General features: G+C 39.7%; 1 protein-coding gene across 5 annotated transcripts in view; it reads right to left on the bottom strand.

The window, feature by feature from the left end:
• Window positions 1-6715: 6715 nt before the first annotated feature.
• LOC121385278 (nucleolar protein dao-5-like) overlaps window positions 6716-12219 on the bottom strand; it is a 40965-nt gene continuing 35461 nt past the window's right edge. For all 5 annotated transcript variants that reach the window (XM_041515890.1, XM_041515891.1, XM_041515892.1 and 2 more), the window contains 2 exons: window positions 9726-9806; window positions 6716-9209 (listed from right to left, as the gene is read on the bottom strand). In XM_041515890.1, the coding sequence (XP_041371824.1) occupies window positions 8325-9209; window positions 9726-9806 (966 nt within the window). In that variant the 3' untranslated portion in view covers window positions 6716-8324. The remainder of the gene's footprint in view (window positions 9210-9725; window positions 9807-12219) is intronic.

The raw sequence follows: 12219 nt of genomic DNA, 5'->3' as shown, positions 1-12219 counted from the left end.
CAGTAGCAGTGGCAGTTTGGAATCGATTGCGCAAATGCGTGTTCATGATATAGCGGTCTTGACCACGCGTTGTAACACGCGGACGTCCACGATGTGGCAAGTCGTTGGTGCTTCCTGTCGTTCGAAATCTTACGCGAAGATTTCGTATCACTCGGCTATAACTCCCAACATGCCTTGCAACGTCTTCTGTCGACATGCCAGCATCAAGCATGCCAATCGCCCGTTCGCGTAAATTATTGGGTATTCTTGGCATACTAAAAATGCTACAATGTAAAAAACGTCAATATTTTTACAAATTTTGAAGCGTTTTCATTCACTTGACAACAATGTCAGTAAGACAAGTAAAACAAATTGACCGAATACTACACGGGACATGTCGAACCATGCATGCACGTGAAAATTGAATGTCACGTTGTCGACGATTAACAGTGCAAATATAATCGATAAAATTCATGAATCCTGATAATACAGCTCCAGGCTAATACTACCTATATAATTTCATTACACAATGAATTCTTTAACACAACAAATACTATATGTACAAATCGGAAGTTTCTTTTTTTGTTCAGTATATATGGACCTGTAATAGTTCATCATGTCATGACCATTAGTCATCACTGTTGGCCAGTAATAGTGCCGCATTTCAAGATCATCACTGTTGGCCAGTAATAATGCCGCATTTCAAGATCGTCACTGTTGGCCAGTAATAGTGCCGCATTTCAAGATCGTCACTGTTGGCCAGTAATAGTGCCGCATTTCAAGATCGTCACTGTTGGCCAGTAATAGTGCCGCATTTCAAGATCGTCACTGTTCGCCAGTAATAGTGCCGCATTTCAAGATCGTCACTGTTGGCCAGTAATAGTGCCGCATTTCAAGATCGTCATTGTTGGCCAGTAATAGTGCCGCATTTCAAGATCGTCACTGTTTGCCAGTAATAGTGCCGCATTTCAAGATCGTCACTGTTGGCCAGTAATAGTGCCGCATTTCAAGATCATCACTGTTGGCCAGTAATAGTGCTGCATTTCAAGATCATCACTGTTTGCCAGTAATAGTGACGCATTTGAAGATCATCAGTCATCACTTCTGGCCTGTAATTAGTGCGGGGCTCACATTAAGTCAATATTTTTCTTAATGTGCAGGGCTAGTTGCTTCCCTCTAACTAATTGGCGGGGAAATGGTTTACGTTGTCGTATGAAGATTTATTTTGTTAATAATGATGCAAGTACTTCAATCGGGATTTAGCGAGTACGGTAGGTTATACATTTTTGGTTTGCGTGTCCATTTGTTGCACTATTTCGGCTGAGAAACATTTGAAACATGGTGCCATAAGTTTTGAATATCAGCTATATATAGGGTATGTAACAATATCCGGACGTAGAAAGAACCACACTTACAACGTCCCTTCAGCGGTATGCACTTTAGTGCCAAACTGCTAAAAACATTTAGGCGGCTGACTAATGTTTGCCCGGATTAAACCAAAATGTCAGACTCTGAATAACAATATTTACGAATCACTACCCACTTTTACGTGGATTACAACTAATATTTAGGGTAGAAATATAAGGTGAAAAGGTTTCAGGCCAACTAATTTTGCCAGAATATCTTTATCGTTTTTTTACCGAATTTGAGGATTTCCCACCTGTCTCGTTTACTTATGCATACCACTGGTAATACATTTTTTTAGTAGTAGTATTTAGTTTTTGCAGATGGTAGTTCTGTGAACGCGCGAAACCTAGATCGCCAGAAATAGATTTTTGATCCCGGAAGACGCAGTGGCTTGTAGTAAGCGGTCATTAATGCCAGACAAGCGGTGTGGCAAATACGAATTCTTGTTTCCCGAGGGAGCAACCTGATCATGTTTGTTTAACGATTATTTTGAAATGACCATAGCACACGGTGTAATCGAGGAAGTACTTAATAACGACATTGTTTAATCAGTAGCTATAGGGTGACTAACATGGTAATTGTGACAGTCTAGAGAGTGGAAGAAGAAAGGAAAGGAATGTTTGTTCATCCACACCACAGCACATTGTTTAATCATTGGCTATTAGGTGTCTAACACATGTTAATTGTGACACTTAGTCTAAAGCGTGAAAGAAGAAAGGAAAGGAATGTTTGTTTAACGACAACTTAAATAATGCAATAATTAGATTTCACCCATAATACTCAACTTCGTTTGATTGTAGCACGAGGGCGGGACGTAGTCCAGTAGTGGAGCGCTCGCTTGATGCGCGGCCAGTTTATCATCGATCCCCGTCGGTGAGCCCATTGTGCTATTTCTCGTTCTAACCAGGGCACCACGGCTGGTATGTCAAAGGCCGTGGTATGTGCTGTCCTGTCTGTGGGATGGTGCATATAAAGATCCCTTGCAACTAACGGACAATGTAGCGGGTTTCCTCTTTAATACTTATATGTTGAAATTACTAAATGTTTGACATCCAATAGCCGATGATTAATAAATCAATGTGCTCTAGTTGTGTCATTAAACAAAACAAACTTTAGTTTTAAATTATGGTTAAACAAGGTTTGCACGCTGCCGCCATACGCCGCGATACATTAATCGGAAGAAGGAAGGAAATGTTTTATTTAACGACGCTCTCAACATATTTTATTTAGTTATATGGCGTCAGACATATGGTTAAGGACCACACATATATTTAGATAGGAAACCCGCTGTCGCCACTCCATGTGCTACTCTTTTTTTATTAGCAGCAAGGGATCTTATATATGCACTACCCCACAAACAGGATAGTACATACCACGGACTTTGTTACATCAGCTGTGGAGCCCTGGCTAGAACGAGTTTGCAGGAGCCAGAAAGGCTATTCCAAAATATTCTTTATATGCATTTCCCCATAAACAGGACAGTACATACCATGACCTTTGATGTACGAGTTGCGAGGCCCGTGACATTGTTTGGATCCGTAGAGAGTTATTGATGCAGCGACATATTGTTGTCAGTTACGTCAAAAAAGCAACAAAGACTGGGGTTTCACTTCGCCTTGTTTGCTATTTTTGGTAATATAAGAACTTGTGCAGTAATTGTGGTTGTAACAGTCAACGAATACTTAATGGATTATCGCGCTTTTTTCACCCACCATACCCAAGTTCATTTGATTGTAGGACAATACATTTGTTCATGTTTTGAACAGTTCTAAATTATGGTTAATCAAGGTTTCCGTTTTTGTCTATTTTTAATTATCCATGAATACACCGACGGAATATTTGTTTAACGACACCCCAGCACATTGTTTAATCAGCGGCCTTTAGGAGGCTAACATATGGTAATTGTGACAATTGGTCTAGAGTGTGAGAGAAGAAAGGTAAGGAATGTTTGTTTAACGACACCCCAGCACATTGTTTAATCAGCGGCCTTTAGGAGGCTAACATATGGTAATTGTGACAATTGGTCTAGAGTGTGAGAGAAGAAAGGAAAGGAATGTTTGTTTAACTACACCCCAGCACATTGTTTAATCAGCGGCCTTTAGGAGGCTAACATATGGTAATTGTGACAATTGGTCTAGAGTGTGAGAGAAGAAAGGAAAGGAATGTTTGTTTAACGACACCCCAGCACATTGTTTAATCAGCGGCCTTTAGGAGGCTAACATATGGTAATTGTGACAATTGGTCTAGAGTGTGAGAGAAGAAAGGAAAGGAATGTTTGTTTAACGACACCCCAGCACATTGTTTAATCAGCGGCCTTTAGGAGGCTAACATATGGTAATTGTGACAATTGGTCTAGAGTGTGAGAGAAGAAAGGAAAGGAATGTTTGTTTAACGACACCCCAGCACATTGTTTAATCAGCGGCCTTTAGGAGGCTAACATATGGTAATTGTGACAATTGGTCTAGAGTGTGAGAGAAGAAAGGTAAGGAATGTTTGTTTAACGACACCCCAGCACATTGTTTAATCAGTGGCCTTTAGGAGGCTAACATATGGTAATTGTGACAATTGGTCTAGAGTGTGAGAGAAGAAAGGAAAGGAATGTTTGTTTAATGACACCCCAGCACATTGTTTAATCATCGGCCTTTAGGAGGCTAACATATGATAATTGTGACAATTGGTCTAGAGTGTGAGAGAAGAAAGGAAAGGAATGTTTATAAAATGACACCCCAGCACATTGTTAGATTAATGGATATTAGGACTAAAATATGATAATTAGTAAATGAACATTGTCAAAACTAACTGTTGGCCTCATAGCAAGAAGTGGGTTCCAACAGTTTTATTTCTCTGTATAAATATATGTAAGCGTTTGTTTCGAATCTGAAAATGTTAGACCCTAGAGTTTAGACAATACCGCATGTGTTTCACTATTAGAGCCGTTTTTCATATCTGGAATGAGACATAGCTAACATTTTATTTAGATTATCCATTTTCGTACATCCGAAGTGTTTCTGGTCATACTGGTGTTTGTAAAACCACAAAATTTATTTTTCGTAATTTTAGAAACGCAAGTACCTATAAGACGTAACGGTTATGGTGAAGAGCAATAGACTATTTTCGGATATGACAATGGTATACATTGTACATAATGGATGACATTGCTATCAACAATTTATTTTTGTTAAAACAAAATGAATAAACACATCAATTATTGTAATATATATTTTTGGTTCAGTCATTTATTCAAATATGCAAGACAAAACATCAACATGATAAAATAGAGTATATGAATAATTTAAAAATATCCTGATAAAATATAAAATATATGACAAACGCATACATGCAATAATATATATTTCTTACACACCCGTTGGTAAGAACACCATGCATTATTTTTGATAACACATGGGTTCAATACGACTGGCTGCTCCTAGGTGATGACCAGGTCGCCAGTGTCATGCAGCCAATGAAAAACTACACAGTGGAAATCGATCAGACTGTCACGTATAGTTAACCTGACATTCATGTGTCTGTGACGCGTAAGTCAGCAACAGCAAAAAAGATGTTAAAAGTTGCTTAAAAGCTGGTTTTTGAGAATATGTAAGAAATAAAATAATACATTCGTGTCCGTTAGATACCATTTATACTCGTTGTTTAAAAACGTATCAAACTCGCTTTGGCTCATTAGATACATTTTAAAACAACTCGTTGTGGAATAAATGGTATCTAACGGCCACTCATATAGCCACTCATATAGACACACACACACACACACACACACACACACACACACACACACACACACACACACACAGTAGAATCTCGTTGGGTCGACCACACCGCAACGCTCGATCCAAAAACGAAGTCCCGATTTACACGATGTTGGCCGAATGGTTAGGTCGAACTACCCGATATGTCGAACCCTTTCTCAAGCACCGACAGGGTTCGAGCCAACGGGATTTAACTGTATATATACTCTTCAAAAAAAGTAGGGGAACCTGAAATATTAATGTTATACGTTTTGACCACAGACATGGTAGTAAAGAACGTTCAGGTCTGTTTATCAACACACCGAAACACATTCCATATTTTGCACATGCATCACGTAGTTGCCCCGTACACGTGCGTGGGATGTCATTCTCGATTTTGGCAATTTCCAGGAAGGTCCATTAATCACTGTGGAACATTATTTCTGTCAATCGTTTTCATTCTGTTGATCATACAGTTGTTATTGTTTTGTTTTTAGTCATTTTTATTGTTTGAATTTGCTATTTACTGATTAAAAAACGTCATCTTTCAAATTTCACTTCTGACCCCAATCGTCCTTCAAGATCTTTGGTGGTCATAAAACCTACTGTAATACTGAACTACCGGCTGTAATGTTTGCCCAGGTAATTCACTATTATCACATAACCATTCCCCACAGCTAATATATCTTACAATTTTACCATTTGTAAATTCTTATTCGAGTTTCCCTACTTTTTTGAAGAGTATATATACCCGTTCAAGCAAATATTCTTCAATACATTTTCCAGCTGATCATGTCTCGATCCCCTTCGCTCGTCTAGTCCACCCATCTACAATCGCTGCACACGCATCGGGATAGGGAATTGAGGTCAACGGACCACTGTTCAGTCTTCTAGCTCTGTCAGTTCAGTAACTTTCAGCACAGATCCTGTTCTTGGATGCATATCACATTATTATTAACACAGAATGGTTTGTTTACTCCATCTAAAGCGGCAGCTCCGTTTCAGTTCGTTATTCCATTTTCCCATGAATTCCCAGTTCCAGCATTCCACACGAACCGTAATAATTGCAATAACAAAGAACTTGACAAATGACTGGGTTATTAAAAATAACGGACACTGCAAAAGACAATCCACTTACTATATACATAATTATGACACTTGGTCGATAGACGATATATACAATACAAATGATAATTTACTTATGAAGAAAAACGAGATATATATTGTTATGAATAGACATATAAATGTACATGTAATACAGAAATATCAACTTCTTTAATTTTTTAATGAAGTCCATCCAACAATTTTCAAATGAAATATCACAAATAGTATCACACCATGAACGTGCCGAGACTTCAAAATGCAGACGGTGGGCCAGTCCATAAACACTAAAGTCGTGTGTATATGTGTGTGTGTGTGTGTGTGTGTGTGTGTGTGTGTGTGTATGCTGGTTGAGAAAATGCAAGCTAAAAACAAAAATTAAACATCAAATTTAAAATAAAATATAGAAACAAAGACAAAACCCCCAACAACAACAACAGAACCCAGAAAAATTAAAAACCACCAACAAAAACCCCAACTCCGGACAAAATACGGAAAAAACAAAAAACACCATCCTCCCTAAAAAAAAACCCTCAACAAAGAAACAAAAAATAACAAAAAAGAAACAAAACAAAACAACCCCCCAAAACACCCCACCCCACTTAAAGCCTGTTCCTGGACCGCCACCGTCTCTTGTCGTTGTAAAGAGACCAGTAAATAACAAAATATTCCAACATATTAAAGGTACATGTCCCAACAGCCCATGTTACAGAGTGGTCCTCTAAAAACCGGACTTATCTTCAAGACACGGATCACTCTTGTCACACAAGACACACATTAAGGCCACTCCACACGATCCGACTGCCTCGTACGAGACTAGACGACTGCATCGCAACCGATGAAATCCTAATGTTTGTCTTGTCACCATCTGGTATTCTCGTACAATGCACTCGTGTCGTTGTGACTTCACTTTTAGTGACTACTTTAGAAATACAAGTTCGAATGCAGTGATACGTGAACATTTGGCCGTTTTAAAACGTGCTTGCCCTATCGAAAGTCGTGGTAAACTACCTGCCTTTTTGTCGGTAATGAGCAACAATTATACTAATTATAGAAATAATACCATAAAGATATACTTTGCTAAAATCCATAAACGTAGTTAATACCCAGAAATTCCCTATAATAGAGTAAACTACTTAACAGCGGGCCAACTATCTTTAACAAAGTCTTGTTAGGTCAAAGGTCACTAATAAAACAGAAATGATATACAGTGTTGAATTCGGAAACATATACGTCCTTAAAATGGATGTCTCAAAGTTGCTTAATGAGCTGAAAGATTTATTTGTATTTCTTAAAAAAACATATGCCTTTAACTACATTTTTTACATCCAAATAATTTCACTTATTACTATTTATACGTCTATTTTATGTTGAAATTTAATCAGGATGACCACCATTTTAACGCGTGACGTCACTTCATAGGTTTTAACGAGCACATTCAGAACAAGCTGTTGTAGCACACGCCTGTCATGGGTGCAGGCGTCGACTTTCGTCCGCTCCTCAGTCCAGGAATTTGAATATTGCAGCTTCGTATTAAAACAGGATAATTTTGACAGATAGGCGACGCAGACTTTCTATATACATTATTATTTTATTTTTTTGGAAAATGATTTTTGAGGATACGAAAAGTTTCACAGAGTTCGCTACGATCCAAAAATACTGTACAATGATAAACTGCGTGACATGTATTTAGCTCCTATTAGAACGACAAACAGATTGGTATTATGATGGAAACACACAATTCTCTGAACAAGATTAAAATGAAACATGATTAACATGCGCATCATTCATTCCATGTTGAGACATGACTACCCTGGATCCAGTGGCCGATTCTAGGACAGGGGGCGGGTGTGTGTGTGAATTCGCTGAAAAACAGAACGTGCACCTTTAAATATGAATATGACTGTGGTCAACGCAAGCTTATCTGGCTGCGAGGACATTGTACAGATTACTTTGGAACTCGGAGCTGAAGACTTTGTCCAACAGTTCGCTCTTCACTTCTGGCGCTTCCCCAACCTGCTCGCCCATCGAATTCGCTGAACAGCAGAACATGTACCTTTAAATGTTTATATGACTGTGGTCGACGCGAGCCTATCTGGCTGCGAGGAAATTGTCCATATTACTCTGAAACTCGGAGCTGAAGACTTTGTCCAAGAGTTCGCTCTTCACTTCTGGCGCTTCCCCAACCTGCTCGCCCATCAACGACTTGAGGTTGTAATCGGCCAGTTTGTCCAGCGCTTCTATGTCATCGTCCTCTGGAAAAGGCAGCGTGTCCGAGGCCTCTGGTGGCGGTTTTGATTTGCTGCGACTAGGGGGAGGTTTCTTAGCTGCAGGAGTTGCAGGAGTCGGAGACTCCGGTTGAGCGTCTGGAGTTGCCTCCCTTGGCGTCCTAGGTGATGTGAGGATTGCGCGCGCATCATCTTCATCGATGTCGGTCTTAGACTCTTCTTTTTTCTCTTCCATTTTCGTCACGTGTTTCTCTTCCTTTCTACTCTGACTAGACTCTTCCCTACTGACATCTTCAGATTTCTCTGATGACTTGGTAGAAGATTTGTTTACACTCTTGGTCTCCTCGCGTTTTGTTTCAGACACATCAGATTTCTTGATTTCTTCATTCTTAATCTTAGAATTTTCCACCTTCTTTGTATCCGATTTCTCGACCCTCTCCTCACGTAATCGACTCGACTGGGTCGCGACAACGGCAGCGCTGGCAACAGCAACGTCTGTGGTTCGAGTCTCGCGCACAACTTCTTTCTGCACAACCTTCTCTTCCTTAATCTCCTGAATTACCTTCTCTTCTTTGGTGATTGGAGGAAGAGTTGTCTTCTCCTCCGATGACTTGTTGGACGTTGTCGATGGAGGGCGCTGTGGAGTGGCGGACCTCACTGGGGGTAAGACTGTCCTTTCTTCCCTGACAACCTTTTCCTGTCGTGTCTCGCGCGTTTGGTTTATCGGCGTGGTTCTCTCCTCGATTATCTGGAAACATTAAATGGAAAGACTCATTATAAAATGTATCAATCAGGCTACATATTTTCAAAGCTATCTTAGCGCTACGATATAGTAAAACTGTCGTAGGCTATGACGTCACTGCGACACAAGACATAGCTTATGGCGGTATTACGATATCGTAACGATAAGATAGCTTCGAAAATATGAACCTGATCCCCGTTTTACGATGTGATCTTAGCGCTGAGATTACCTTAAGTACACAGCTACCTTAATCTTAACACTAAGATCGCTTCGTTGAAGGGGCCCTGGACCGTGCCAAGCCTAACAGAAAAACACACCAAAAAACCAGACACACAAAAAAAGAAGAAAAAAAAGGAAGGAGGATTTAAATATATTCCACAGCTATACATGAAAGATAATTTTAAACAGTAATCGACATTTTTTTTCTTGTTTCATACTACATTGTCTGTGGGGCTGCTTATCTGGACACGCACCATGGTTACATGAACCTAGGGTACTGTAGGGTTTCTTTTTCCACCATACCTCATCTTTTTCTTTGATGTCCACAATCACGTCACGTGGTGTTGCTTTCACATCTTCGTCTTCAACTTTGAGAGTGTCTTGCTGAAGAATAAAAAATAACATACTGGACCATACTGAGGCAAGAACTATTATATCCTACATTATTAGTATACACACATACTCCCCCCCCCCCACACACACATACGTTGTTAACCCATAGGACATAAGGCTGGTAGGTACTGGGTTCGCAGCCCGGTACCGGCTCCCACCCAGAGCGAGTTTTAACGACTCAGTGGGTAGTTGTTAGACAACTACACCCTCTTCTTTCTCCCTAATCACTAACAACTAACCCACTGTCCTAAACAGACTGCCCAGATAGCTAAGGTGTGTACCCAGGACAGTGTGCTTGAACCTTAAATGGATGTAAGCACCAAAATGAAATGAAATGAAACGTACACACATATAGGCTAGGCATAGCTTAGACTGACACATACCTGTATGCACCTAATCATACCAGCACAACTACATTTCATTTCATTTCAACTGATTTTCGTGCTTATATCCAATTAAGGTTCAAGCACGCTGTCCTGGGCACACACCTCAGCTACCTGGGCTGTCTGTCCAGGACAGTGAGTTAGTTGTTTAGTGGTTAGTGGTTAGTGAGAGAGAAGAGGCCTCACACCTAACTATTGAGCGCTTAAGAACTCGCTCGGGTTGGAGCCAGTACTGGTACCGGACTGCGAACCCTGTACCTACCAGCCTGTAGTCCGATGGTTTAACCACTGCTCCACCGAGGCCGGTAACAACAACAAATATGTACTACTACTGCTGTTACTACTGTTAATCTTCCTCCTACTAATACTACTACTAAGACCACCACCACAAGTATTACCGATTCTACTTCAGGCATTTTGTTTAGTGTACTTCGCTCTTTGACATAATGGTCAAAAATTAGAAACGGGACGACATAATTGTATCACGCCTGGTCAAAAGTATCGTTTCTTTTTATATTACTATTTTATATATATTTTTTTTTATATTACTTTTATTTTTATATTACATTGTATTGCGTTTTCCCACATTTACAAACATATCTGACTGTCTCTTTCTGTCTCTATCTTTCTCTCTCCCGTCGGAGGACCCATTGGGCTTTTTCTCGTCCCAACCAGTGCTCCACAACTGGTGTAACAAAGGCCGTGGTATGTACTATCCTGTCTATGGGATGGTGCATATAAAAGATCCCTTGCTGCTAATCGAAAAGAGAAGCCCATGAAGTGGCGACAGCGGGTTTCCTCTCTCAATATCTTTGTGGTCTTTAACCATATGTCTGACGTCCATACAACCGTCAATAAAATGTGTTGAGTGCGTCGATGAATAAAACATTTCCTTCCTTCTCTCTCTTTTTTCTCTCACTTTCTTTGTCTGTCTCTCTTGTTCTCTATCTTATTCTCTTCAGTAGACTAATGCTAGGCTCAGACTACTAACTGCCAGCAGGAAGTTGGCCAACTTTCTGCCAACACGACTTCTACGACTGTCTATTTGCTAGTCTGAGCGCTCTTACAACTTGATTATCGTCGTATATCCCCCATTAGTTATTAATCCGAGCGCACCCGTCGTAAGTTGGGAGTTGGGAAAATTACAACACAACCATTACAAGTACACACAAACATACATTAAAAAAAGAAGACAGGAACGCACATGTACGTGTACACAACACGTTATGCAATAAAAATGCATAAAATGAATTAAAAGAAAAATCCACAAGATGCAATAACTAACTAGGGGCCTATTTCACAAAGCTCGCTTAAGCTCACTTAAGAAGCATCGCATCGTCTTTGCACTGCATTGCTGCAAGAGTTTTGTGAATTAGACCCCAGGGCCGCAACTAGCGGAGGGAGAATCACACTGGTGCAATCTTTCTCTTCATCTCCTTCGAAACTTAAAATGCACTTTCAGTTTAGAATTTTAGAAATGATTTTTATTATATTTTGTCCACCTGCAAAAGTCCCTATAATATTTGCACCAATTGTTTTTGTTCTTTACTGCAGCCCTCCCCCTGTTATTTACGCTAGGTGCGGCCCTTCTAAGCACAGAACGAACACACAAAACCTTGACAAACACAGACACAGGAAGCAAAGAACCGGAACATCTTCACCGTGGTTCCACTAGCAGCCTCCCTGATGATAATTCCAATTAATATTATGTAAAAATAGCATCAACAACTCATGAGTTAGCAGATGCGTTAGCACGTAACCTTGGTAACCATTAATTATTGAATACGGGTAAAAACAACTAGGTTTAAAATACTTTAAATAACTGGTAAACATATGTTCATATGATGTTATCCAGTTGATGTACATCTGCCATGAATATTTGGTAACATTGTTGTATTAATGTCAATAACATATAATAGAGAAATAACATTACTACTACTAACATCAATAAGAACATAAGTGTTGCTATTACTTTAAAATTAATACAATTAGTACCAGTTGTAGTATTAGTCGTCATGGTA

This window comes from Gigantopelta aegis, chromosome 11, assembly GCF_016097555.1.
Source record: "Gigantopelta aegis isolate Gae_Host chromosome 11, Gae_host_genome, whole genome shotgun sequence".
In the NCBI taxonomy this organism is placed as follows: domain Eukaryota; kingdom Metazoa; phylum Mollusca; class Gastropoda; order Neomphalida; family Peltospiridae; genus Gigantopelta; species Gigantopelta aegis.
The sequence above is the reverse complement of the archived record's forward strand: the minus strand, read 5'-3'. Positions and strand labels throughout refer to the sequence as shown.